Source organism: Hippocampus bargibanti, linkage group LG09 (assembly GCF_051943395.1).
Source record: "Hippocampus bargibanti isolate YZ-2025 linkage group LG09, ASM5194339v1, whole genome shotgun sequence".
NCBI classification, from domain to species: Eukaryota; Metazoa; Chordata; class Actinopteri; order Syngnathiformes; family Syngnathidae; genus Hippocampus; species Hippocampus bargibanti.
Window position 1 is genome coordinate 20,385,210 of NC_142742.1, and position 27,672 is coordinate 20,412,881.

A 27,672-nucleotide genomic window follows, 5' to 3' on the forward strand; every position below is an offset into this window, starting at 1 on the left:
ATCTGGATGTCTTCTCTGGCCGGTTCCTTCGCCTCGCTGGGGGGTAGGCAACTAAACAGCGCCTCTCTGGCATGCCACTTCTTTAGGAGGTTAACGTGATAAATCTGCTCAGGTTTCCTCTTACCAGGTTGCCTCACCTTGTAGTTTACCTCCCCCACGCGTTCGATGACCTCAAAGGGCCCCTGCCAGGATGCCAGGAACTTGCACTCCACGGTTGGCACCAAGACCAGCACTCTGTCCCCTGGCTTGAACTCTCGAGGCTGGGCAGGTCTATTGTAGGAGGCTTGCTGCTGTCGTTGGGCCGCTTCCATGTGTTCTTGCACTATCGGGTAAATGGCCCTCATCCTTTCCCGCATGTCCCCCACATGCTCGATGAGGGTACGTTGTCGGCACGGCTGCTCTTCCCAAGCCTCTTTGGCGATATCCAGCAGTCCCCGGGGTCTGTAAGAGTACAACAACTCAAAGGGTGAGAAACCGGTAGAAGACTGTGGTACCTCCCTCACGGCAAACAGTAAGTACGGGAGCAGTTGATCCCAGTTTCGGCCATCTTCTTTGATAACTTTCCTCATCATGGCCTTGAGTGTCTTGTTGAATCGTTCTACCAATCCATCTGTCTGTGGGTGGTAGATGGAGGTTCTCAGTTGCTTGACCTTGAGCAGGGCACACAGGTCCTTCATGACCTTGGACATAAAGGGGCTTCCCTGGTCGGTCAGTATCTCCTTTGGGATCCTTACCCGGCTGGCGAGAGCAAACAGTTCCTTTGCGATCTGCTTTGTGGTAGCCTTTCTGAGGGGAACAGCTTCTGGGAACCGAGTGGCATAATCCATCATAACCAAAATATACTGGTGTCCCCTAGCACTTTTTGGTAGAGGTCCGACTATGTCCAGCCCAAGCCTCTGAAAATGGGTCTCAATGATGGGTAAGGGAATGAGCGGGTTTCTGTATGTGGGCTTGGGCGCCACCTGTTGGCACTCGGGGCAAGAACGACAATAGTTCTCCACATCCTTGTGCACCCCTGGCCAGAAGAACCATTGCAAGATTCTCTCTTTTGTCTTTTCGACCCCTAGGTGTCCCCCTAGCAGGTGTGTGTGTGCCAAGTCCAGTACTGTAGCTCGGTGTGATTGTGGTACAAGAAGTTCTTCACGTACTTCATCATTTTGCTTCGTCACCTGGTATAATAGCCCCCGATCAACCGCAAAATGGGGGTATGTGGGGCTTGTCCTTTCCCCCAGTACTACACCCTCTAAAACCTGCACATTCTTCATGGCGTTGGCAAGGGTAGGATCCTGTAACTGGGCTGTACCATACCGGCCTGTTAGAGGAGGCAGCTTCTGAGTCCCTGGGTTCTCATCACTACTGGAAGCCGGGAGATTTTCTGGGGCTGGAGTTTCCTCGGCGGTCTCTGGGCCAGACTCCGTCTACGGTGGTGCATCTGCTGTCCCTAGGAGAGCACAGGCTGGGGAGAGTGAATCAGAGGGGTAGGCTTGGGTATTCACTACACGCGTCTTACCTCTCCCCTTCCGAGGTAGTCGGGCCAGTCTTTCCTGTGTTTCTCTCCACAGTGGGTGAAAGGCCAGGGAGTCGCGTCCAATCAGGAGGGGGACAGGGAGAGAGTCAACCACACCGGCTACCGTGCGGATGATTCCCTTGGTTGTGGTCATGGTGAGTTCAGTAGTGTGGTACTCTCTGGTGTCTCCATGGACGCAGGAGACTGGAAGGGTTTTCTCTGGAAACAACCTGGTTGGATCGACCAGCGTTTGGCGCACCAAGGTGACCAGGCTTCCGGAGTCCAGCAGGGCTTCAACATCCTGTTGATTCACTGTCACCCGACAGGTGGGGGGCCTTGTTAGTGAGCTGTCACTCCCCCCCAGGAGGGAGGCATAATGAGCAGGGTGGGCACTGGAAGAGTCAACGGACGGCATGGACTCTTCCGTTGGTTTTCCACACTGCCATGAGATGTGTCCCGTCTCTCCGCATCTGTAGCATCGTCTGGTTTCGGTGCCACTGGGCATCCGCCACTGCCTGGGTGGACCTCTGACACCACCTGGAGCAATCTTGGCTGTGTTGGCGGGCTTGGGCAACTTTGGGCGGGCCATTTCAGTCCGGGGTGGGGATGTGTTGCTGGTTTCCCTCTTGGTCGTTCGCAGCATCTCCGCTGTCGCCTGGTACTGCTCCACCGCTGCCACTGTTTGACACGCAGTAGTCAGCGACTGCTGACTGATTATCCTTTTCGCCTCATAGGGCAGGGCTCGTAAGTAGCGATCCACGACAATGGCCTTGACCACCTCAGCTGCCGTGCTCCTATCCGGTTCCAGCCACTTCCGTGCGATGCGGGCCAATTCGTGCATCTGTGCCCGTGGAGGTTGGTCTGGCTGGAAAGTCCAGGTGTGGAAGCGCTGTACCATCCCGAACTTGGTGAGCCCATGTCTGCTGAGAATTTCAGCTTTTAAATAGTCGTCGTCTTCTGCTCTGTCTGCGGTCAAGCCCAGGACAGCATTCAGCGATTCCCCTGTCAGGAAGGGTGCAAGCAATCCCACCCACTGCTGCTCTGGCAACTTTTCTCGAGTGGCTGTTGCTTCAAAGGAATGCAGGTACGCCTCAATATCATCCGTCACCCCCATATTGGCTAAAAAATCCCCCGCCTTCACCCGGGGCATGTTCTTGGAGGCCATTTGTTTTTGCAAGAGCAATTCCTCTGCCTTCAGTTCATTGGCTCTCCTTTGCTCCTCCAGGAGAGCCAAATTGGCCTGATATTGGGCTTCCTGACTTGCAAGCAGGGTTTTCAAAATGTCCTCCATTTATTTATTTTTTTGTAATTGAGGATATTTTCAATTTAGAAAAAACATAACACAAACCATCAATGTCCATGCACTTACTAACACTTGACCAGTACCCGCATCCTCCACCATATGTGATATCATGAGAGGCTAGCTCTCAGCGGGACAGGACAAGAAGTGTAATGGACGACAGGTTTGGATACAAACAAAGGTTTTAATCAAGGGTTTCAGGGGGAACTCACACGCAACAAAGGTTTGAATAGTGTCTCTTCCAATACTTGAATCAAAATAAAGTCTCTTCCGAGGTAAAACTGAAGACGGAGTTCTTTTCCAAGAGTCTCTAGGTCTCACCCCTCTTGACGTCCTCCTCATGTAGCCTAGCCACCTTAGCAAGGTCCAAATCCAGTGTCCTGTCGTGTGGTCCCGACTGGCAATGAGTTCCACGCAGCAATCAACTTCTTCACAGAGCACAGCAATCGAGCTTGTCTTTCCCCAAACTCCACACTCAGAGGCTTTCTGCCTTAAGAGCCTTGCCTGCCAATCCCGCCCTGATCAGCTGCAGGTGTGTGGTTTTAATTGCTGCCTTCCACCAGATGAGGCCAAGACTCTCTCTGGGTGGAGCCATCTTAGGGGGATGTATTTACCCTCCAGGACACAGCCTCTCGTGACATCACAATATATATATATATATATATATATTATATATATATTATATATATATATATATATATATATATATATATATATATATATACATTGAAAACAGCTACAAGTACCTTGGTATACCACAGGCCAATGGCAACCTCGAACTAGCAACAAGGAAAGCGGCTACAACCTAATACCTCCAGCGGGTGAGGCAAGTCCTCAGAAGCCAGCTCAATGGCAAGAACAAGACCCGGGCAATAAACAGCTATGCCCTGCCAGTGATCAGATACCCTGCAGGAATAATAAGGTGGCCAAAGGAAGAGATTCAGACCACGGATGTTAAGACCCGAAAACTCCTCACCATGCATGGAGGGTTCCATCCCAAGTCCAGCACCCTGAGACTGTACACAAGCCGTAAGGAAGGAGGCCGGGGACTAGTGAGTGTGAGAGCCACTGTCCAGGATGAAACATCCAAGCTCCATGAATACATCAAAGAGAAGGCTCCAACGCATGATGTACTCAAAGAATGTCTCAGACAATGGGGAACAGAGGATGAGGTGCTGGAAGAGGGACAATCATGGGAGGAAAAGCCCCTACACGGGATGTACCACCGAACAATAGCAGAAGTGGCTGATCTCAAGAAGTCCTATCAGTGGCTAGAGAGGGCTTGCCTAAAGGACAGCACAGAGGCACTCATTCTGGCTGCTCAAGAGCAGGCCCTGAACACCAGAGCCATCGAGGCAGGGATATACCACACCAGACAAGACCCAAGGTGTAGGTTGTGCAAAGAGGCACCTGAAACAATCCAACACATAACTGCAGGGTGTAAGATGCTGGCAGGGAAAGCCTACATGGAGCGCCATAACCAGGTGGCTGGCAAAGTCTACCGAAACATCTGTGCGGAGTATGGACTGGAAACCCCAAGGTCAAAATGGGAAACACCTCCCAAGGTAGTAGAGAATGACCGAGCAAAGATCCTGTGGGACTTCCAGATACAGACTGACAAGATGGTAATGGCCAACCAACCAGATATCGTGGTCATAGATAAAGGGGAAAGGAAAGCCGTTGTCGTGGATGTAGCGGTCCCGAGTGATGGAAACATCAGAAAGAAGGAACATGAGAAAATCGAGAAATACCAAGGGCTCAGAAAGGAGCTGGAGAGAGCCTGGAAGGTAAAGGTGACAGTCGTGCCTGTGGTGGTCGGAGCACTCGGGGCAGTGACCCCCAACCTCGACCAGTGGTTGCAACAGATCCCGGGAACAACATCGGATATCTCGGTCCAGAAAAGCGCAGTGTTGGGAACAGCACGGTTACTGCGCAGAACCCTCAAGCTTCCTGGCCTCTGGTAGAGGACCCGAGCTAAAATGGGGGACAGACACCACCCATGAGGGGTGAGACGAGGATTTTTTTATATACATACATACATACATACATACATACAGACACAGATAGATAGATAGATAGATAGATAGATAGATAGATAGATAGATAGATAGATAGATAGATAGATAGATAGACCACCCACATAGTGTGCAAAAAGCAATACGTTCAATTAAAAAAAGGAATATACGAATAAATAAACAATCAGAAATAATTAAAGAAACTCTCAATGAAAAAAATACATGTAGAACTTACAAATCAAGTTCATTTTTAATTAATCATGAAACCAACAACACGCATAACATGAAAATCGCAATGATGCAACCACCCAGTACAAATATATTGACCCGTTGATTCACACAGAATAAAAAATTAAAATCTTCTTTTCCTTTCGACTTTTCCCGTTAGGGGTCACCACAGCGAATCAGTGTCCTCCATCTTCCGAGGTTTGCGATGCATGTTTGTTTTAGACAAGCTTTTACGTTGGATGCCCTTCCTGACACAACCCTCTGTATATATCCAGGCCTGGGACAGGCACAATATGACACTGGTTTGTGGCTCCTTGTGCCGACAGAACAAGCAACTTATGAACTTAATAAAGATGACGATGCTCGATAAAAGGCATTGTCATCAAATGGTGAGTATAGTTTTGCTTTTTTGATTGTTGCTGTGCTGATGACCATTTTGTCTTTGGGAGCCTTTTACTGAGCAAGTTGCTTGTTCTGTAGCCACAAAGAGACATAAGTCTTCTTGTGCCGGTCCCAAGCCCGGATAAATACAGAGGGTTGTGTCAGGAAGGGCATCCGACGTAAAAGCTGGGCCAAAACAAACATGCGTATCATACCTCTGAAGATGGAGGTTACTGATTCGATGTGGCGACCCCTTGAAGGGGAAAGCCGAAAGGAAAAGAAGAAGAAGAAGATGCTCGATAAAAGGCAATGACAGCAAAGATAATAAAATATGTCTATAGGACTGGCGATCGAGGAATGTCTTCCCATGAAATGTGCATCTCTTTCCTTTTGCGCTTCCCATATTCCATACGGACGGGAGGAAGAAGGGTGAGCCTATCTTTCATAGGCTTATGCCCAGGGACAAACTTCTCTTCCTGTGTAATCAAAGTCCGGTTAGGCATTTTTTTCCAAAAAAGGCCGGTCTCATCAGCATAAAATACTTGATGAGGAACGTAGCCTTCTTCTTCCACCATCTTGAGGAATGATTCCCTGTAACCTTTGGCAGCTTTATCGTCAGAACTGGCTGCCTCACCATGACGAATGACACTATGTAGGTCTGTGTAAGCTCTCAGTCGTACAGGAGTGGTCCATCGATGAGAAGGTTTCTTCAGCTGTCATCTGTACAATTTTGAAGGTTTCGGACGTTTCGCCTCCTATCCAAGAGGCTTCGCCAGCGAACTAAAGTGTGACTGGTCGTATCGGCCTTATTTATATATTATATGATATATATTCGATGAGAAGGTTTCTTCAGCCGTCATCTGTACAAAAGTGAAGGTTTTGGACGTTTCGCCTCCTATCCAAGAGGCTTCGTCAGCGAACTAAAGTCTGACTGGTCGTATCGGCCCCATTTATATATCCCTAATGTCCAGACATGGTGGCGCCGGACACCGCTATGATAGGTCCCTACTCTCAGGTTGGAGGGGCAGAGGACCCCTCCCTGTGGCCCCACTGATTGTTCCTACATTCCTGACTAACGACTGGCCTATTACCCCCACTCCCACCGGTATCACCTCATCAGCATAACGACCCTCATCAGCATTACGAAAGTTGCCTAACCTGTTTTGCCTAAGCAGGCTATTGTATGAACGATCCAAATTGAACCTCACCCCACCAGACCGGTTTAATGAAGGATTTTGTTGTTTTATAAGAATCGCTTCTTTTACCCCCCTTTCAAACCATCTATGTTCTTTCGCTAAGATTTTAACCTCATTGTCATCAAATGAGTGGTTGCTAGCTTTTAGGTGCAAATGTACTGCCGATTGAGGTCCACTTATATTATCCCTGCGATGTTGATAAAGTCTTTTTTTGAGAATTTGTTGAGTCTCCCCAATGTACTGCTCTTTACAATTTTCATTCTTACAATGTATGGAATAAACTACATTACTTTGTTTTTCATTTGGTAGCCTATCTTTTGGATGCACTAATTTTTGCCTTAACGTGTTTATCGGTTTGAAATAAGTAGGAATTTTATGTTGCCAAAGGACTCTTTGTAATTTTTCAGAAACTCCTGCAATGTACGGTACTGCTACTCCTCTCCTTTTTGTATCTTGAGAATTATTGGTTTCATTCCCTATTCTTTCTTTCTGACATTTGTTGAATGACCACTGAGGGTACCCACAGTTAGTGAGTGCTCTCCTGATATGTTTAGACTCCTTTTCTCTACCTTCAGTGCTAGTCGGTATTAGTTTAGCCCTATGCTGGAGGGTTCTGATAACTCCTAGTTTATGTTGTAAAGGGTGGTTAGAGTCAAAAAGTAAGTATTGGTCAGTGTGCGTGGCCTTCCTAAAGACTTCTGTTTTTAGCGCTCTGTCCTCTTTTATAATTACTTTACAATCCAAGAAGGCTAGTTGGTTCTCTTGAATGTCCTCACGAGTAAATTTAATGTTGAAGTCTACAGAGTTGAGGTGATCTGTGAAGGATTGAATTTCTTGTTTCTTAATTATGACAAAAGTATCGTCCACATATCTAAACCAGTGTCTAGGTTTTGTCCCTGGGAAGGATGTGAGGGCCTGTTTCTCCATCTCTTCCATGTAAAGATTAGCCACTATGGGTGAAACTGGTGAGCCCATAGCACAACCATGAATTTGTTTATAAATTTTTTCCCGAATTTGAAAATACGTAGTATTAAGGCAGATTTCTAATAATTGGCAGATGTGATCCGGTTTAAGTTTGGTTCTTTCATGCAGAGAAACATCCACCAGTAGTCTCGTCCTCACCACTGAGACTGCTGCTGGGGTTGGGACAGATGTAAAGAGAGAAGTCACATCGTATGATGCCAAAGTTTCCTCAGGTTCCAATATGAGGTCTTTGATCCTCTCTACAAACCCTGTGGTGTTCTCTACGTGATATTCTGTGTTACCAACCAGTTCATTGGCTCTCCTTTGCTCCTCCAGGAGAGCCAAATTGGCCTGATATTGGGCTTCCTGACTTGCAAGCAGGGTTTTCAAAATGTCCTCCATTTATTTATTTTTTTGTAATTGAGGATATTTTCAATTTAGAAAAAACATAACACAAACCATCAATGTCCATGCACTTACTAACACTTGACCAGTACCCGCATCCTCCACCATATGTGATATCATGAGAGGCTAGCTCTCAGCGGGACAGGACAAGAAGTGTAATGGACGACAGGTTTGGATACAAACAAAGGTTTTAATCAAGGGTTTCAGGGGGAACTCACACGCAACAAAGGTTTGAATAGTGTCTCTTCCAATACTTGAATCAAAATAAAGTCTCTTCCGAGGTAAAACTGAAGACGGAGTTCTTTTCCAAGAGTCTCTAGGTCTCACCCCTCTTGACGTCCTCCTCATGTAGCCTAGCCACCTTAGCAAGGTCCAAATCCAGTGTCCTGTCGTGTGGTCCCGACTGGCAATGAGTTCCACGCAGCAATCAACTTCTTCACAGAGCACAGCAATCGAGCTTGTCTTTCCCCAAACTCCACACTCAGAGGCTTTCTGCCTGAAGAGCCTTGCCTGCCAATCCCGCCCTGATCAGCTGCAGGTGTGTGGTTTTAATTGCTGCCTTCCACCAGATGAGGCCAAGACTCTCTCTGGGTGGAGCCATCTTAGGGAGATGTATTTACCCTCCAGGACACAGCCTCTCGTGACATCACAATATATATATATATATATATATATATATATATATATATATATATATATATATATATATATATATATATATATATATATATATACATTGAAAACAGCTACAAGTACCTTGGTATACCACAGGCCAATGGCAACCTCGAACTAGCAACAAGGAAAGCGGCTACAACCTAATACCTCCAGCGGGTGAGGCAAGTCCTCAGAAGCCAGCTCAATGGCAAGAACAAGACCCGGGCAATAAACAGCTATGCCCTGCCAGTGATCAGATACCCTGCAGGAATAATAAGGTGGCCAAAGGAAGAGATTCAGACCACGGATGTTAAGACCCGAAAACTCCTCACCATGCATGGAGGGTTCCATCCCAAGTCCAGCACCCTGAGACTGTACACAAGCCGTAAGGAAGGAGGCCGGGGACTAGTGAGTGTGAGAGCCACTGTCCAGGATGAAACATCCAAGCTCCATGAATACATCAAAGAGAAGGCTCCAACGCATGATGTACTCAAAGAATGTCTCAGACAATGGGGAACAGAGGATGAGGTGCTGGAAGAGGGACAATCATGGGAGGAAAAGCCCCTACACGGGATGTACCACCGAACAATAGCAGAAGTGGCTGATCTCAAGAAGTCCTATCAGTGGCTAGAGAGGGCTTGCCTAAAGGACAGCACAGAGGCACTCATTCTGGCTGCTCAAGAGCAGGCCCTGAACACCAGAGCCATCGAGGCAGGGATATACCACACCAGACAAGACCCAAGGTGTAGGTTGTGCAAAGAGGCACCTGAAACAATCCAACACATAACTGCAGGGTGTAAGATGCTGGCAGGGAAAGCCTACATGGAGCGCCATAACCAGGTGGCTGGCAAAGTCTACCGAAACATCTGTGCGGAGTATGGACTGGAAACCCCAAGGTCAAAATGGGAAACACCTCCCAAGGTAGTAGAGAATGACCGAGCAAAGATCCTGTGGGACTTCCAGATACAGACTGACAAGATGGTAATGGCCAACCAACCAGATATCGTGGTCATAGATAAAGGGGAAAGGAAAGCCGTTGTCGTGGATGTAGCGGTCCCGAGTGATGGAAACATCAGAAAGAAGGAACATGAGAAAATCGAGAAATACCAAGGGCTCAGAAAGGAGCTGGAGAGAGCCTGGAAGGTAAAGGTGACAGTCGTGCCTGTGGTGGTCGGAGCACTCGGGGCAGTGACCCCCAACCTCGACCAGTGGTTGCAACAGATCCCGGGAACAACATCGGATATCTCGGTCCAGAAAAGCGCAGTGTTGGGAACAGCACGGTTACTGCGCAGAACCCTCAAGCTTCCTGGCCTCTGGTAGAGGACCCGAGCTAAAATGGGGGACAGACACCACCCATGAGGGGTGAGACGAGGATTTTTTTATATACATACATACATACATACATACAGACACAGATAGATAGATAGATAGATAGATAGATAGATAGATAGATAGATAGATAGATAGATAGATAGATAGATAGATAGATAGACCACCCACATAGTGTGCAAAAAGCAATACGTTCAATTAAAAAAAGGAATATACGAATAAATAAACAATCAGAAATAATTAAAGAAACTCTCAATGAAAAAAATACATGTAGAACTTACAAATCAAGTTCATTTTTAATTAATCATGAAACCAACAACACGCATAACATGAAAATCGCAATGATGCAACCACCCAGTACAAATATATTGACCCGTTGATTCACACAGAATAAAAAATTAAAATCTTCTTTTCCTTTCGACTTTTCCCGTTAGGGGTCACCACAGCGAATCAGTGTCCTCCATCTTCCGAGGTTTGCGATGCATGTTTGTTTTAGACAAGCTTTTACGTTGGATGCCCTTCCTGACACAACCCTCTGTATATATCCAGGCCTGGGACAGGCACAATATGACACTGGTTTGTGGCTCCTTGTGCCGACAGAACAAGCAACTTATGAACTTAATAAAGATGACGATGCTCGATAAAAGGCATTGTCATCAAATGGTGAGTATAGTTTTGCTTTTTTGATTGTTGCTGTGCTGATGACCATTTTGTCTTTGGGAGCCTTTTACTGAGCAAGTTGCTTGTTCTGTAGCCACAAAGAGACATAAGTCTTCTTGTGCCGGTCCCAAGCCCGGATAAATACAGAGGGTTGTGTCAGGAAGGGCATCCGACGTAAAAGCTGGGCCAAAACAAACATGCGTATCATACCTCTGAAGATGGAGGTTACTGATTCGATGTGGCGACCCCTTGAAGGGGAAAGCCGAAAGGAAAAGAAGAAGAAGAAGATGCTCGATAAAAGGCAATGACAGCAAAGATAATAAAATATGTCTATAGGACTGGCGATCGAGGAATGTCTTCCCATGAAATGTGCATCTCTTTCCTTTTGCGCTTCCCATATTCCATACGGACGGGAGGAAGAAGGGTGAGCCTATCTTTCATAGGCTTATGCCCAGGGACAAACTTCTCTTCCTGTGTAATCAAAGTCCGGTTAGGCATTTTTTTCCAAAAAAGGCCGGTCTCATCAGCATAAAATACTTGATGAGGAACGTAGCCTTCTTCTTCCACCATCTTGAGGAATGATTCCCTGTAACCTTTGGCAGCTTTATCGTCAGAACTGGCTGCCTCACCATGACGAATGACACTATGTAGGTCTGTGTAAGCTCTCAGTCGTACAGGAGTGGTCCATCGATGAGAAGGTTTCTTCAGCCGTCATCTGTACAATTTTGAAGGTTTCGGACGTTTCGCCTCCTATCCAAGAGGCTTCGCCAGCGAACTAAAGTGTGACTGGTCGTATCGGCCTTATTTATATATTATATGATATATATTCGATGAGAAGGTTTCTTCAGCCGTCATCTGTACAAAAGTGAAGGTTTCGGACGTTTCGCCTCCTATCCAAGAGGCTTCGTCAGCGAACTAAAGTCTGACTGGTCGTATCGGCCCCATTTATATATCCCTAATGTCCAGACATGGTGGCGCCGGACACCGCTATGATAGGTCCCTACTCTCAGGTTTTTTTTTTTTTTTTTTTTTTTTTTTTTTTTTTTTTTTTTTTTTTTTTTTCCCCCCCCCCCCCCCCCCCCCCCCCCCCCCCCCCCCCCCCCCCCCCCCAAATGTACTGCCGGGGAAAATTTTTGGGTTGATAAAGTCTTTTTTTGAGAATTTGTTGAGTCTCCCCAATGTACTGCTCTTTACAATTTTCATTCTTACAATGTATGGAATAAACTACATTACTTTGTTTTTCATTTGGTAGCCTATCTTTTGGATGCACTAATTTTTGCCTTAACGTGTTTATCGGTTTGAAATAAGTAGGAATTTTATGTTGCCAAAGGACTCTTTGTAATTTTTCAGAAACTCCTGCAATGTACGGTACTGCTACTCCTCTCCTTTTTGTATCTTGAGAATTATTGGTTTCATTCCCTATTCTTTCTTTCTGACATTTGTTGAATGACCACTGAGGGTACCCACAGTTAGTGAGTGCTCTCCTGATATGTTTAGACTCCTTTTCTCTACCTTCAGTGCTAGTCGGTATTAGTTTAGCCCTATGCTGGAGGGTTCTGATAACTCCTAGTTTATGTTGTAAAGGGTGGTTAGAGTCAAAAAGTAAGTATTGGTCAGTGTGCGTGGCCTTCCTAAAGACTTCTGTTTTTAGCGCTCTGTCCTCTTTTATAATTACTTTACAATCCAAGAAGGCTAGTTGGTTCTCTTGAATGTCCTCACGAGTAAATTTAATGTTGAAGTCTACAGAGTTGAGGTGATCTGTGAAGGATTGAATTTCTTGTTTCTTAATTATGACAAAAGTATCGTCCACATATCTAAACCAGTGTCTAGGTTTTGTCCCTGGGAAGGATGTGAGGGCCTGTTTCTCCATCTCTTCCATGTAAAGATTAGCCACTATGGGTGAAACTGGTGAGCCCATAGCACAACCATGAATTTGTTTATAAATTTTTTCCCGAATTTGAAAATACGTAGTATTAAGGCAGATTTCTAATAATTGGCAGATGTGATCCGGTTTAAGTTTGGTTCTTTCATGCAGAGAAACATCCACCAGTAGTCTCGTCCTCACCACTGAGACTGCTGCTGGGGTTGGGACAGATGTAAAGAGAGAAGTCACATCGTATGATGCCAAAGTTTCCTCAGGTTCCAATATGAGGTCTTTGATCCTCTCTACAAACCCTGTGGTGTTCTCTACGTGATATTCTGTGTTACCAACCAACGGAGCTAAAATAGTTTTTAAATATTTGGCTACATTGTATGTAGAGGAGTCAATGCTACAAACAATGGGTCTGAGGGGGAACCCATCTTTATGTATTTTTGGCAGGCCATAGATACATGGCGTGGCCTCTCCCGGGTATAATCTAAAATACATCTGTTTGTCTATATGTTTTCCTTTCTCTACCTTTTGGAGACAGTCAATCATTTCTTTCTTGTATCTATTGGAAGGGTCCCTTTTTAGTTGCTCATACGTGTTAGAATCACTGATTAACCTATTTATTTTGTCTTCATAATCCAATGTGTTGAGAAGCACTGTGCATCTGCCTTTGTCTGCTGGCAAAAATTTTTTTTGTAGAGTAGTTGTCAGAGATATGACAGTCAGACACCGTGGACAGAGACTCAGAACCAGAAAGATTGTCCCCACTGCCGGCAGGAGACGCAGTCATCAGATGACATACGTCTGAATTCTGCGCCCCTCTGCCGAGCTATTTATTGAGAGTATATGTAAATTAAAGTGATATATTAGTAAACATAGTTTTCTTGATTATAATGCCACGCCTCTGGGCGTTCTGAGCACCGGCTCTGTCTACATCTAAGATTGAATCTGAGGTGGTTCTTTAAGTCAGCTAATTTAATTTTTAGACAGAGCCGGTTAATTCCTAAATGCTTGAAGCAAGCACCCCTGGAACCCGGATACTTAGCCGATAAAATGCAACAAAATGATACTAGGAAAATTCTAAATTTGCGAATTAGGAGACTTAACATAGAGATAAAAAACAAACAGTCAGAAATAGAAACTTATTATCAGCGATTACAAACTAAACTTACCCACAAAATATATCAGGAAGTGTGTGAATTTACTAAATCCGGTTATATGAGGCACCACAGCAAAACCAAAGAGAGACAAAAGGGTAAATTTCAAAAATTACTTTTACTGAAACAATCTCAGCTACTGGTAAACACGCGAAAAATTAGGAATGAACAGTTTGCAAGGGAGAATTGGATCAAAAATTTGTCAGACAGAGATCTCTCAGAGACAGAAAAGGCGGTACTTACCAAAGGTTTAAATTTCTCAGTGACTCCTAAAACTATACCTACAATAGATTACATCACAGCTACTGAATCGGCTATTAAAAATAACAAACTTTCGTATGCAGAGGCAGATGATCTACGCATTAAAATATCAGCTCTTCTCAGTAGTGCCAAACTTCCTCCGTCCAACATAACATTAGAAGAGAGAAAGGTGTTAACTACTCTACAAAAAGACAAAAATATTACTATTTTGCCAGCAGACAAAGGCAGATGCACAGTGCTTCTCAACACATTGGATTATGAAGACAAAATAAATAGGTTAATCAGTGATTCTAACACGTATGAGCAACTAAAAAGGGACCCTTCCAATAGATACAAGAAATAAATGATTGACTGTCTCCAAAAGTTAGAGAAAGGAAAACATATAGACAAACAGATGTATTTTAGATTATACCCGGGAGAGGCCACGCCATGTATCTATGGCCTGCCAAAAATACATAAAGAAGGGTTCCCCCTCAGACCCATTGTTTGTAGCATTGACTCCTCTACATACAATGTAGCCAAATATTTACAAACTATTTTAGCTCCGTTGGTTGGTAACACAGAATATCACGTAGAGAACACCACAGGGTTTGTAGAGAGGATCAAAGACCTCATATTGGAACCTGAGGAAACTTTGGCATCATACGATGTGACTTCTCTCTTTACATCTGTCCCAACCGCAGCAGCAGTCTCAGTGGTGAGGACAAGACTACTGGTGGATGTTTCTCTGCATGAAAGAACCAAACTTAAACCGGATCACATCTGCCAATTATTAGAAATCTGCCTTAATACTACGTATTTTCAATTTCGGGAAAAAATTTATGAACAAATTCATGGTTGTGCTATGGGCTCACCAGTTTCACCCATAGTGGCTAATCTTTACATGGAAGAGATGGAGAAACAGGCCCTCACATCCTTCCCAGGGACAAAACCTAGACACTGGTTTAGATATGTGGACGATACTTTTGTCATAATTAAGAAACAAGAAATTCAATCCTTCACAGATCACCTCAACTCTGTAGACTTCAACATTAAATTTACTCGTGAGGACATTCAAGAGAACCAACTAGCCTTCTTGGATTGTAAAGTAATTATAAAAGAGGACAGAGCGCTAAAAACAGAAATCTTTAGGAAGGCCACGCACACTGACCAATACTTACTTTTTGACTCTAACCACCCTTTACAACATAAACTAGGAGTTATCAGAACCCTCCAGCATAGGGCTGCTAATACCATTAATATATATGATGCACGGTTACTGCGCAGAACCCTCAAGCTTCCTGGCCTCTGGTAGAGGACCCGAGCTAAAATGGGGGACAGACACCACCCATGAGGGGTGAGACGAGGATTTTTTTATATACATACATACATACATACATACAGACACAGATAGATAGATAGATAGATAGATAGATAGATAGATAGATAGATAGATAGATAGATAGATAGATAGATAGATAGATAGACCACCCACATAGTGTGCAAAAAGCAATACGTTCAATTAAAAAAAGGAATATACGAATAAATAAACAATCAGAAATAATTAAAGAAACTCTCAATGAAAAAAATACATGTAGAACTTACAAATCAAGTTCATTTTTAATTAATCATGAAACCAACAACACGCATAACATGAAAATCGCAATGATGCAACCACCCAGTACAAATATATTGACCCGTTGATTCACACAGAATAAAAAATTAAAATCTTCTTTTCCTTTCGACTTTTCCCGTTAGGGGTCACCACAGCGAATCAGTGTCCTCCATCTTCCGAGGTTTGCGATGCATGTTTGTTTTAGACAAGCTTTTACGTTGGATGCCCTTCCTGACACAACCCTCTGTATATATCCAGGCCTGGGACAGGCACAATATGACACTGGTTTGTGGCTCCTTGTGCCGACAGAACAAGCAACTTATGAACTTAATAAAGATGACGATGCTCGATAAAAGGCATTGTCATCAAATGGTGAGTATAGTTTTGCTTTTTTGATTGTTGCTGTGCTGATGACCATTTTGTCTTTGGGAGCCTTTTACTGAGCAAGTTGCTTGTTCTGTAGCCACAAAGAGACATAAGTCTTCTTGTGCCGGTCCCAAGCCCGGATAAATACAGAGGGTTGTGTCAGGAAGGGCATCCGACGTAAAAGCTGGGCCAAAACAAACATGCGTATCATACCTCTGAAGATGGAGGTTACTGATTCGATGTGGCGACCCCTTGAAGGGGAAAGCCGAAAGGAAAAGAAGAAGAAGAAGATGCTCGATAAAAGGCAATGACAGCAAAGATAATAAAATATGTCTATAGGACTGGCGATCGAGGAATGTCTTCCCATGAAATGTGCATCTCTTTCCTTTTGCGCTTCCCATATTCCATACGGACGGGAGGAAGAAGGGTGAGCCTATCTTTCATAGGCTTATGCCCAGGGACAAACTTCTCTTCCTGTGTAATCAAAGTCCGGTTAGGCATTTTTTTCCAAAAAAGGCCGGTCTCATCAGCATAAAATACTTGATGAGGAACGTAGCCTTCTTCTTCCACCATCTTGAGGAATGATTCCCTGTAACCTTTGGCAGCTTTATCGTCAGAACTGGCTGCCTCACCATGACGAATGACACTATGTAGGTCTGTGTAAGCTCTCAGTCGTACAGGAGTGGTCCATCGATGAGAAGGTTTCTTCAGCCGTCATCTGTACAATTTTGAAGGTTTCGGACGTTTCGCCTCCTATCCAAGAGGCTTCGCCAGCGAACTAAAGTGTGACTGGTCGTATCGGCCTTATTTATATATTATATGATATATATTCGATGAGAAATTCATGGTTGTGCTATGGGCTCACCAGTTTCACCCATAGTGGCTAATCTTTACATGGAAGAGATGGAGAAACAGGCCCTCACATCCTTCCCAGGGACAAAACCTAGACACTGGTTTAGATATGTGGACGATACTTTTGTCATAATTAAGAAACAAGAAATTCAATCCTTCACAGATCACCTCAACTCTGTAGACTTCAACATTAAATTTACTCGTGAGGACATTCAAGAGAACCAACTAGCCTTCTTGGATTGTAAAGTAATTATAAAAGAGGACAGAGCGCTAAAAACAGAAATCTTTAGGAAGGCCACGCACACTGACCAATACTTACTTTTTGACTCTAACCACCCTTTACAACATAAACTAGGAGTTATCAGAACCCTCCAGCATAGGGCTAAACTAATACCAACTAGCACTGAAGGTAGAGAAAAGGAGTCTAAACATATCAGGAGAGCACTCACTAACTGTGGGTACCCTCAGTGGTCATTCAACAAATGTCAGAAAGAAAGAATAGGGAATGAAACCAATAATTCTCAAGATACAAAAAGGAGAGGAGTAGCAGTACCGTACATTGCAGGAGTTTCTGAAAAATTACAAAGAGTCCTTTGGCAACATAAAATTCCTACTTATTTCAAACCGATAAACACGTTAAGGCAAAAATTAGTGCATCCAAAAGATAGGCTACCAAATGAAAAACAAAGTAATGTAGTTTATTCCATACATTGTAAGAATGAAAATTGTAAAGAGCAGTACATTGGGGAGACTCAACAAATTCTCAAAAAAAGACTTTATCAACATCTCAGGGATAATATAAGTGGACCTCAATCGGCAGTACATTTGCACCTAAAAGCTAGCAACCACTCATTTGACGACAATGAGGTTAAAATCTTAGCGAAAGAACATAGATGGTTTGAAAGGGGGGTAAAAGAAGCGATTCTTATAAAACAACAAAATCCTTCATTAAACCGGTCTGGTGGGGTGAGGTTCAATTTGGATCGTTCATACAATAGCCTGCTTAGGCAAAACAGGTTAGGCAACTTTCGTAATGCTGATGAGGGTCGTTATGCTGATGAGGTGATACCGGTGGGAGTGGGGGTAATAGGCCAGTCGTTAGTCAGGAATGTAGGAACAATCAGTGGTGCCACAGGGAGGGGTCCTCTGCCCCCCCAACCTGAGAGTAGGGACCTATCATAGCGGTGTCAGGCGCCACCATGTCTGGACATTAGGGATATATAAATGGGGCCGATACGACCAGTCAGACTTTAGTTCGCTGACGAAGCCTCTTGGATAGGAGGCGAAACGTCCGAAACCTTCACTTTTGTACAGATGACGGCTGAAGAAACCTTCTCATCGATGGACCACTCCTGTACGACTGAGAGCTTACACAGACGTATGATATATATTGTATGAACGTTCATACAATAGCGTGCTTAGGCAAAACATGTTAGGCAACATTCGTAATGCTGATGAGGTGATACCGATGGGAGTGGGGGAAATAGGCCAGTCCTTAGTCAGGAATGTAGGAACAATCAGTGGGGCCACAGGGAGGGGTTCTCTGCTCCCCCCCACCTGAGAGTAGGGACCTATCATAGCTGTGTCCGGCGCCGCCATGCCTGGACATTAGGGATATATAAATAGGGCCGATACGACCAGTCAGACTTTAGCTCGCTGACGAAGCTTCTTGGATAGGAGGCGAAACGTCCGAAACCTTCAAAATTGTACAGATGACGGCTGAAGAAACCTTCTCATCGAGAGACACTATGTAGGGAAATTTTTCAATAATAATTCATCACACATTTTCTAATACCATATTAAAGTGCATCTAAATAGCTTTCAAATGATGTATAGTTTATTGTTCTACGACAAATAATAAGGAAATAATGGAATTTTTAATTTTCGAAATATGAGGGGATTTTCTGCTTGTAATTACACAGTTAAAACAATGAAAATCTGTGACCGAGTTCTTTATTACAGTTTAAACTATCATAACTTTCTTAATTTTTAGCAGATCTTAACGAGTAATGTACCATTGGAAAGCTTTTGAAATTCTAAACAAGAACAGTAAACACAAGAAAAGATTCAAAATATAAATTAGGAAACATCAACGATCGAATGCAGGCAGATTTTCGTCAGAAATCAAAAATGACCTCGGTTTACGAACGCCTCGGTTTACGAACGCCTCGGTTTACGAATGCCTCGGTTTACGAACGCCTTGCCTTACAAACCTTGCGGTTTACGAACGTAAAATTTATGAAAATTAAACCTTGGATTACGCACTACTTTTCGCGATACATACCCCCGCCACGGCTGGCGGAGTAATCTTCTGCGGAAGAACACCAAAGCACATGAACGAAAAGCGCCCCAGCCGGCCTGCCTTTCCACACCCCCTTTCTCTGAATGCACACGTCGCGAGCAAGCGAGAGAGAGAGAGAGAGAGAGAGAGAGAGAGAGAGAGAGAGAGAGAGAGAGAGAGAGAGAGAGAGAGAGAGAGAGAGAGAGAGAGAGAGAGAGAGAGAGAGAGGGAGAGAGAGAATGAGACACACACACACACACACGTCGATCGCCTCAAAGGACTTTTTTTACAGATACGTTTGCTTTTTTGGGACCGAAAAAGACACCATAGGCTCGTGTTCAGCCGAAGAAGACACAAAAGAAAATTACAGTGGAGGAGAAGAAGGAGATCATTGAGAAACACGAACGAGGTATGCGTTTGTCTGATTTAGCCGCTTAGCGGATATGCTAAGTCCATTTCAATGTGTATCATTGTGTTCAGCTGATAGAAAAGGCCTGGCATGATGTTACCCTTCGATCCTTGAAAGCAGCATGGAAGAATGTGTGGCCCGCATGCATCCTTGAGAGGGACTTTGAAGGATTTGATCCTCATGACTCTGTTGTTTTGTTCTGTTTCCATTGGACAGAACATGGGACGCAAAGTGGATGCAGATGATATCGAGGAGCTTGTTGCTGACCATAATGAGGTCCTCAGCACACAGGATTCTATTTGCTAAGTGGAATGATGTGCAGGCTTTTATTGAACAGTTCCATCCAGAAAAGACTGTGGCTATGAGAATCATCGACATGATGAATAATGTGATGCCTCAGTTTCGTAAGACCTTACAAGTCTGAAAGCAACAGGTGTCAATTAAGAGCCATCAACAACCATCACAAATGTGAATAAAGTGACTTTATTATACAGTGCAGTGTATTTCTTTTATTACAATACAATAGCACATTTATTATACATCGAATAAGGTATGTTGTGTGCAGTTGTAAGGCTTATTTAGTTGAAAATTATATTTTATGGAGACCTGGGAACGGATTATTCTCGTTTTAATTGTTTCCTATGGGAAAAAAAAATTGGGATACACACTTTTCGCCTTTCACACTGTCTGGGAACCAATTAAGTTCGTAAGCCAAGGTCTCACTGTACTAGGAAAGAAAATTGCGAGGTCTAGAAATACATATGCTAACTCTTCCTTTTGCTTGAAATTTGGCAGTTATGGCGAAAAAAATATAGTGTAACGTTCAGTGCTTTTGCTGTGCATGCTGTTATGCATGTGTAACGGAGTTGTGCACTTAGATTATTAAATTATGAATGAAGTGACGCAACTGCGCACAGTGTGGCACTATGTCCCGCCCATAGTTTCCAGAACAATCTCGAGGAGATTCAGGGTGAGTCGCAATTTTCTGTTGGTCTTGATTAACGCGCATTTTCATGACAATATCTTATTTTGTTTCCCCTTTTGTACTGTCTAGTGTTATCTAATTAGTTCCCTTATTCATTTCGAGTCCAGATTACTTTTTGTGTCATTATTTACTTCACGTTTTGTCAAGTGGAACTTTGGAGCACATGTGCTTTTCTATTGCGCAGTTAATCACAAGACGAAACACATGCGACTTCACCCATCCCTTCTGCCATACTGTGTTGCAGGTAATAATTGTTTCATTTCGTTTTTATTGAACAATATTTAGTTTCTTGTGTCGTGTTTCATTTGCCCGTGAGTGTCAGTGGCGGGTTGAACTGTGCGCCAGCCATTACAAGCGCACCGCGTGTTCTGCCGAGTCTCCGCCCATGATGCGTTCAGGGACATCTTGTAAATAACAGTGAACTTGTGTTGTATTCTCTTTTTCTGTAAATAACCACTATACGATCACGCGTTGTTAATTCTGTTTTGTTATCTACAATGTTTTGCATTTGAGAACAATCTCGAGGAGATTCAGGTTAATCACAAGACGAAACCCATGCGACTTCACCCATCCCTTCTGCCATACTGTGTTGCAGAAATAAAAGAAATAAAAAGACACATCCACGCGTCTCGTCTTCATTAATGCGGCAGCATCGTGGAGATGAAGACAGTCACTGTTGTGACACCCGTCACATTGGTGCCGTGACCCGGATCACAAGTGACTCTCCACTTCGGACCGGGACCGCGATGCTGCACAATGAAGACGCTGGGCAGTCCCATCACTCGGTGGACGGTGTGTCGACCCCCGTTTTGGAAATACATGTAGTGTGTTAATTGTCTACCTGCTGTTTTGCAATTAGTGTTTTTTTTTCATGTACGTGTTTTTGTGTGTTAAGTCTAAGAATGAGCTCCTTACAAGTAACAAGTAGCACACCTTTGAATGAGTGTGTTGGTAGAGGTAGAGGCTTCCCAACCGTGGTACAGTTGTGTAGTGCAATCCAGAGTGGTGTAGTTTGTACAGAGGGGAATGGGCAGGTTCAAGCTGAGGCCACTTATGTTAGTGGGGACAGAGTTCCTTCCCAGACCCAGTGCAGTGCATCTACGACGAGCGCACAGACCACTGATACACCAGCAACAGATACCTTTCTCCAGTCTGTCACAGTTATGTAGTGCTATGCAGGGTGATGTAGTTTGTACAGAGGGGAATGGGCAGGTGCGAGCTGAGGCCACTTATGTTAGTGGGGACAGAGTTCCTTCCCAGACCCAGTGCAGTGCATCTCCGACGAGCGCACAGACCCTGACACACCGGCGACAGATCCCTTACTCCAGTCACCTGACGTAGTTGGTCAGATGACTGACATAATTCGACAGCATTCTTGTACATCCTTGCCCGATAACCTTGTCTATTTTGCCTGTTGGTCTTTCTGTTGTCTTCCGTGTGTATGTTGCCTCACTTCTGCATAATTTAAGGGGGGTGTATGTAACGGAGTTGTGCACTTAGATTATTAAATTATGAAGGAAGTGACGCAACGGCGCACAGTGTGGCACTATGTCCCGCCCATAGTTTCCAGAACAATCTCGAAGAGATTCAGGGTGAGTCGCAATTTTCTGTTGGTCTTGATTAACGCGCATTTTCATGACAATATCTTATTTTGTTTCCCCTTTTGTACTGTCTAGTGTTATCTAATTAGTTCCCTTATTCATTTTGAGTCCAGATTACTTTTTGTGTCATTATTTACTTCACGTTTTGTCGAGTGGAACTTTGGAGCACATGTGCTTTTCTATTGCGCAGTTAATCACAAGACGAAACCCATGCGACTACACCCATCCCTTCTGCCATACTGTGTTGCAGGTAATAATTGTTTCATTTCGTTTTTATTGAACAATATTTAGTTTCTTGTGTCGTGTTTCATTTGCCCGTGAGTGTCCGTGGCGGGTTGAACTGTGCGCCAGCCATTACAAGCGCACAGCGTGTTCTGCCGAGTCTCCGCCCATGATGCGTTCAGGGACATCTTGTAAATAACAGTGAACTTGTGTTGTATTCTCTTTTTCTGTAAATAACCACTATACGATCACACGTTGTTAATTCTGTTTTGTTATCTACAATGTTTTGCATTTGAGAACAATCTCGAGGAGATTCAGGTTAATCACAAGACGAAACCCATGCGACTTCACCCATCCCTTCTGCCATACTGTGTTGCAGAAATAAAAGAAATAAAAAGACACGTCCACGCGTCTCGTCTTCATTAATACGGCAGCATCGTGGAGATGAAGACAGTCACTGTTGTGACACCCGTCACACATGTTTGGGGGCTGGGCTTGTTGGAGTCACGTGACGACACACACGGAGAGAAGGGAGGACCCGAGAACGGGGGTTGGACAGTATGACTGAGGGATTGTCTGCGCGTGAGTTGTGGCGTAACAACAGCTCCTGTTTGTGTGTTAAAACTGCTAAATTTGTTAATAAAAGACCGACTCGCTATACCAGCGACTCTGCGCATCATTTGTCACGCTGAGGGGCATTACATTGGTGTCAGAAGCTCCGGATTTTCCGTCGTACTGCCCAACTGCTAAAAAAAAAAAAAATGTTCGGCAACTTTGCTACGGTAAAGGAGGAGGCCATTCAGCAGGGCGACCCGGCTACTATAAAGGTAAAGAAAGAAGCAGCGCCATGCGTGATAGACATGCCAATCTCAAGTGGCACACAGCGAGGTCATGTTTATGATAATTATGTTGACAATCCGTGCCGAAATGAGCGCGAGCCCGCCATTACGGCGCCACGCCGGGATGTGGCGGCCACGAGGGTTGACGAAAGCATTGATGGCGGCGCCCTGGGGTTGGCTTGGCCCCGGATGAACTGCGCCTGCACGTCAAGCTTGCCCACCCAGCGGCGCTCGGAGAAGCACTCGCTCTTGCTACGGAGAGGGAGATCGCAGCCAGAGGAGGACTACCGACGGCGGCTTGCCCCGTTTTGGCGACCTCGCTGTCAGAAGGTGAGGAGCGCCGGCCAGCGTGGGTGGATGAGCTGGTGTGTGCGAGAAATACCCGCCGAGCACAACGGGAGGAAGGAAGTGGTCGACGTGCTCGCCCTGCTGTCTGCTGGGGGTGTGGCCAGCCAGGTCATCTGCTACGACACTGCCCAAAGATGTTGAACCACCAGGGAAACGGGAAAGGGTCTGCGTAGCCCGGTTAACGCGGACCCCTCCAGTGAGTAGACGGAAATTACAATCTGCACGTGGAGAGAAAGCGATCATGGTGGGGTGGACAGGCGTGGGGGACCCCAGTCATGTTCGCGTGCAATTGGGGACATTTCCTGTACAGCCTTGGTGGACACTGGGTCGTCAGCCACAATTGTGAGGCCTGACGTTGTTCCAGCGGGAACCGTCTTAAAATCGACCCTCACTAAACTGAGGACCGTGACCGGTGAAACGGCCAAGATGCAAGGTGAAGGGAACTTTGTTTTCACTCTGGGGGGTTTGTCGACAACCCACTCAGCTTGGGTAGCTGACGTGAGTGACCCCTGTATCTTGGGACGGGACTTTTTAAAAGCCGCAAAATGTGTGGTGGACTTGGGAGCTGGAGTACTCATCCTGCCGAGCGGTCAGCATGTGGAGCTGATCAGGGCGTCTCGACAGAGTGCACCAGAGGTGGCCATTAACACGGCGGAACCGTCAGCAGAGAGCACGGATGCACCGATGACCCAAACCGGCCTGACCAAGACAGCAGCAGTGCTGACTCCTCAGCTTTCGACGGTAGATTGGGTAGAGTTCGCTCGCCCTGTGATGGTCTGCCCACCGGGGGCGCCAACTGGATCCAACCCAGCCATGCCAGTCAATTTGACCCAGGGTCAATCAGTAGAGAGCCGGACTGGGGCTATCCGGTCCATTTGGGAGAAGAACTGTGATGGCTTAAGTGTCGAGCAGCAGGGGCAGTTATGGCAGGTACTGTGGGAATTTAATGACATTTTTGCTCTCAGTGAGAATGAGGTGGGCCTCACTCACTTGGTCGAGCACCACATCGACACGGGTGACGCGCGACCAGTGAAGGTTCGCCCTCGACGCCTGCCTCTAGACCAGCAGGAAGCCGCAGATCAAGAGATCCGTGCCATGCTCGAGGCAGGGATTATCGAGCCCTCCGACAGTCCGTGGGCGTCTGGCGTGGTCATGGTCCCTAAGAAAAAGAGCACCAAATCACGGTTTTGTGTGGACTACAGACCGCTCAATAAGGTGACAAAGAAAGACTGCTACCCACTACCACACGTAGACGAGACCTTGAATCTGGTCTCGGTTCTGCGTGGTTCTCGTCACTTGCCCTGCGGAGTGGCTACTGGCAAGTCCCTCTCACCACAGAGTCCAAGCCCAAGACGGCATTCTGCACCACACGAGGACACTGGCAGTTTAAGGTCATGAGTTTTGGCCTATGCAATGCACCAGGGACATTTGAGCGTTTGATGGACACAATACTCACAAACATTCCGAGGCAAAAGTGCCTGGTGTATTTGGATGATGTCCTCGTCCATGGTCATTCTTTTCAAGTGGCACTGGAATCTCTGAGACTGGTGCTGGGGAAGATTGCGGCAGCTGGGCTGAAGCTGCACCCAGATAAGTGCGCCTTCATGCAGCAAAAAGTGGAATTCTTGGGCCATCTAGTGGACAGTAAGGGCATCAGCACGCTGGAGATGAAAGTCAGCACAATCAAAGACTGGCCAGTACCAAGGGACCAGAAGCAGTTAAAAAGTTTTTTTGGGACTAGCCTCATACTACAGGCGGTTTGTGAAAGGATTTTCTTCTATTGGAGCACCCTTGTTCCGCCTCCTGAAAGATAATGAACCCTTCGTGTGGCTGCCGGATTGTCAGGAGGCATTCTCCAGCCTAAAAAGAGCCCTCATGAACGCTCCCGTCCTCACCACTCCTGATTCATCCCTGCCTTTTTTGCCGGACACGGACGCGAGCAATTTATAAAATGTAGTGTTAGCAAAAAGAGGGTAACTTCAATCAATTTTTTCCCTGTTTCTTGTTGTCGTATTCGGAAATTTCAAGAACCAACATGTGTAACGGAGTTCATGGAGTTCAATACAGTCACTGTTGTGACACCCGTCACACATGGAGGGAAACGTGTAATATGTCATCATTAACTGCATAGCTTGGAAAAATCCCACGAAAAACTATTACGTACTTCACAAAAATGCAATGATATACAACTGCGAGTACAGAGTGCGCTCGGTTCACTGGGCAGAAACAATCACGGTGGAATATAGGTCACTCTAGCGTACCTACACTATGTCTCCCTGTGTGACGCTTAAAGTTCTCGAACCATCCGTGGCTAGCCTTGAAATCATCAATGGATGACGAACTTCCAGGTTGCCTCTTGATGATATCCGAGTGAAGTTGCCGTGCTTTCTCACCAAAAATACCCTCGCTTTTCTTTAATCCAAATTAACAGAAGTTTTTCAACGAATTCTATTGCCTGAGAATGCTGCTTAGACCAGTGATTTTCAACCACTGTGCCGTGGCCCCCAATGCTCCTTTTTCATTGTAAAATTTTACAAACATTTATTAATCATTTTCAGGCATTATTATGTCATTGTCCTGTGTCCGTGCTGAAAAGACTGGGGGGGTAATTTAATATTCGTCCGTGTGGCAACACGTCACTGATTGCCTCTTTCCTGTGCGATGGTTCTGTCACGTGCGAGTTGACAGCGGGGGGCGGGGCTGCCTCTCCCTGCCGCCATCCACCTGCTGTCAATTCTCTAATCACAGACACGGGGCATTTATAAGGGTCGCGTTCACCTCGCTAGTGCTTGATTATTGACTGACCTCGTATCCTGGACTATTTCTACGGTGCGTGAGTTTGCCGGTCCGAGGTGTTTGCCCGCTCCCGTAAATTATCTTCCGGGATTGCGAACTTTTTGCACCCCCGTGTGCCATTTGCTTTTTTTAGCGCAGTAGGTGGGTCGGATCACCCCCTACCTCCCTACTCGCTGTGTTTTTAGATTTCTTTCATTTGTTATATTCCTGATCCGCGTGTTTATCGGACCAGCACCTTTTGTTCGAGAATAAAACATCCTGCAAGATCGTCCGTCTCTGTCGTCTGCATTCGGATCCCACATTCCCCTACGGTCCATCATCCTCGCTCGGAGCGTGACAGAATAATTCGGCCAATATGGGTAGCGTCGACAGAGACAGGATCTTGTCTGCCTTGGCGCAACAGGCGGAGCGGTTGAGTCAATTGGGTCAGGCCGTCATGTTGGCTCACCGGGTGGAGCAGATTGAGATCAGCAGTGCTTCTGCCCCAGCGGCTCCGCCTTGCCTGGCGATGAGCCGGGAGCCCAATCTCCCGCACCTGTCGCGTTACGGAGGAGAGCCCGGACGCTGCTCCCAGTTTTTGATGCAGTGCTCTATTATTTTTGACTAACAACCCTCCATTTACACAACTGAAGCGGCGAAGGTGGCCTACATCACCAGCTTGCTGTCCGGCGAGGCGGCGTCTCGGGCGTTGTCAATCTGGCAGTCTAAGCCCGAAATGCAATAACCCTTCCCGGTGTTTGTCACCGAGCTGTGCCAGGTATTTTGCCACCCAGTGAGTGGGAGGGAGGCAGAAGGGCAATTATGGGACTGCCGCCAGGGCACCCGATCGGTGGCGGAGCTCTCCGTTGCCTTCCGTATCCTGGCCGCCTCCAGCGGGTACGGCGACCGAGCCCTTCGGAGAATGTTTCGGCGCGGGCTAAACTCGACACTCAAGGATGAGTTAGCCACCCGCGACGAATGCCCCAGCCTGAATGGCCTCAAGCTCACAATGCAGCTCGACAACCGCCTGCGGCAGAGGACCCGGGAGCGTGGAGCCCGGAGGAGCCCCGATCCGCCGGCGGGAGGCCGAGGGGGTGGCTACCGGACCACCCCGCGGGGAAGGCACGCAGCAGCAGAGCCCATGGAGATGGGGAGCGAATGTTTCTCGTTGATCTCCTTCTGCTCAACCATAATTTTATTTTGTGTACTCTCCGGCTGAACACTCGCTTGTGGTGGCGTATTTTTCTGATCCATAATAGCACATGTATCCTTGATTACAAACCAAGTATGCCGCGTCTGCACTCAGAGAAGGGGTAGTCCGGCAGCGACAGTGGCGCTGTTCGGCCGTGTGGTTTGTTCTTCCTCCCAAAACTAGTCCGCCAGACACCGTGGCGCTCCGTGTGTTTCCTGACAACTACTGTCGTTTGTATGCCAAGATTATATTCTTGCAAATTTAATGTTCCCAAAGTGCAAT

The 27,672-nt window shown here is 45.8% G+C and overlaps 1 protein-coding gene across 1 annotated transcript; it reads left to right on the forward strand.

The window, feature by feature from the left end:
• Window positions 1-20,281: 20,281 nt before the first annotated feature.
• Window positions 20,282-26,474, forward strand: LOC148893929 (uncharacterized). The gene is made up of 2 exons (XM_089003886.1): window positions 20,282-20,398; window positions 20,598-26,474. Exon 2 carries the CDS (start codon window positions 23,850-23,852, stop codon window positions 24,819-24,821), a length of 972 nt encoding a protein of 323 aa, XP_088860012.1. The 5' UTR covers window positions 20,282-20,398; window positions 20,598-23,849; the 3' UTR covers window positions 24,822-26,474.
• The last annotated feature ends 1,198 nt before the right edge of the window (window positions 26,475-27,672 follow it).

What these genes read in the sequence shown, in the direction of transcription:
- LOC148893929 (XM_089003886.1), top strand. Translation starts at nt 23,850, where the DNA reads ATGCAAGGTGAAGGGAACTTTGTTTTCACTCTGGGGGGTTTGTCGACA.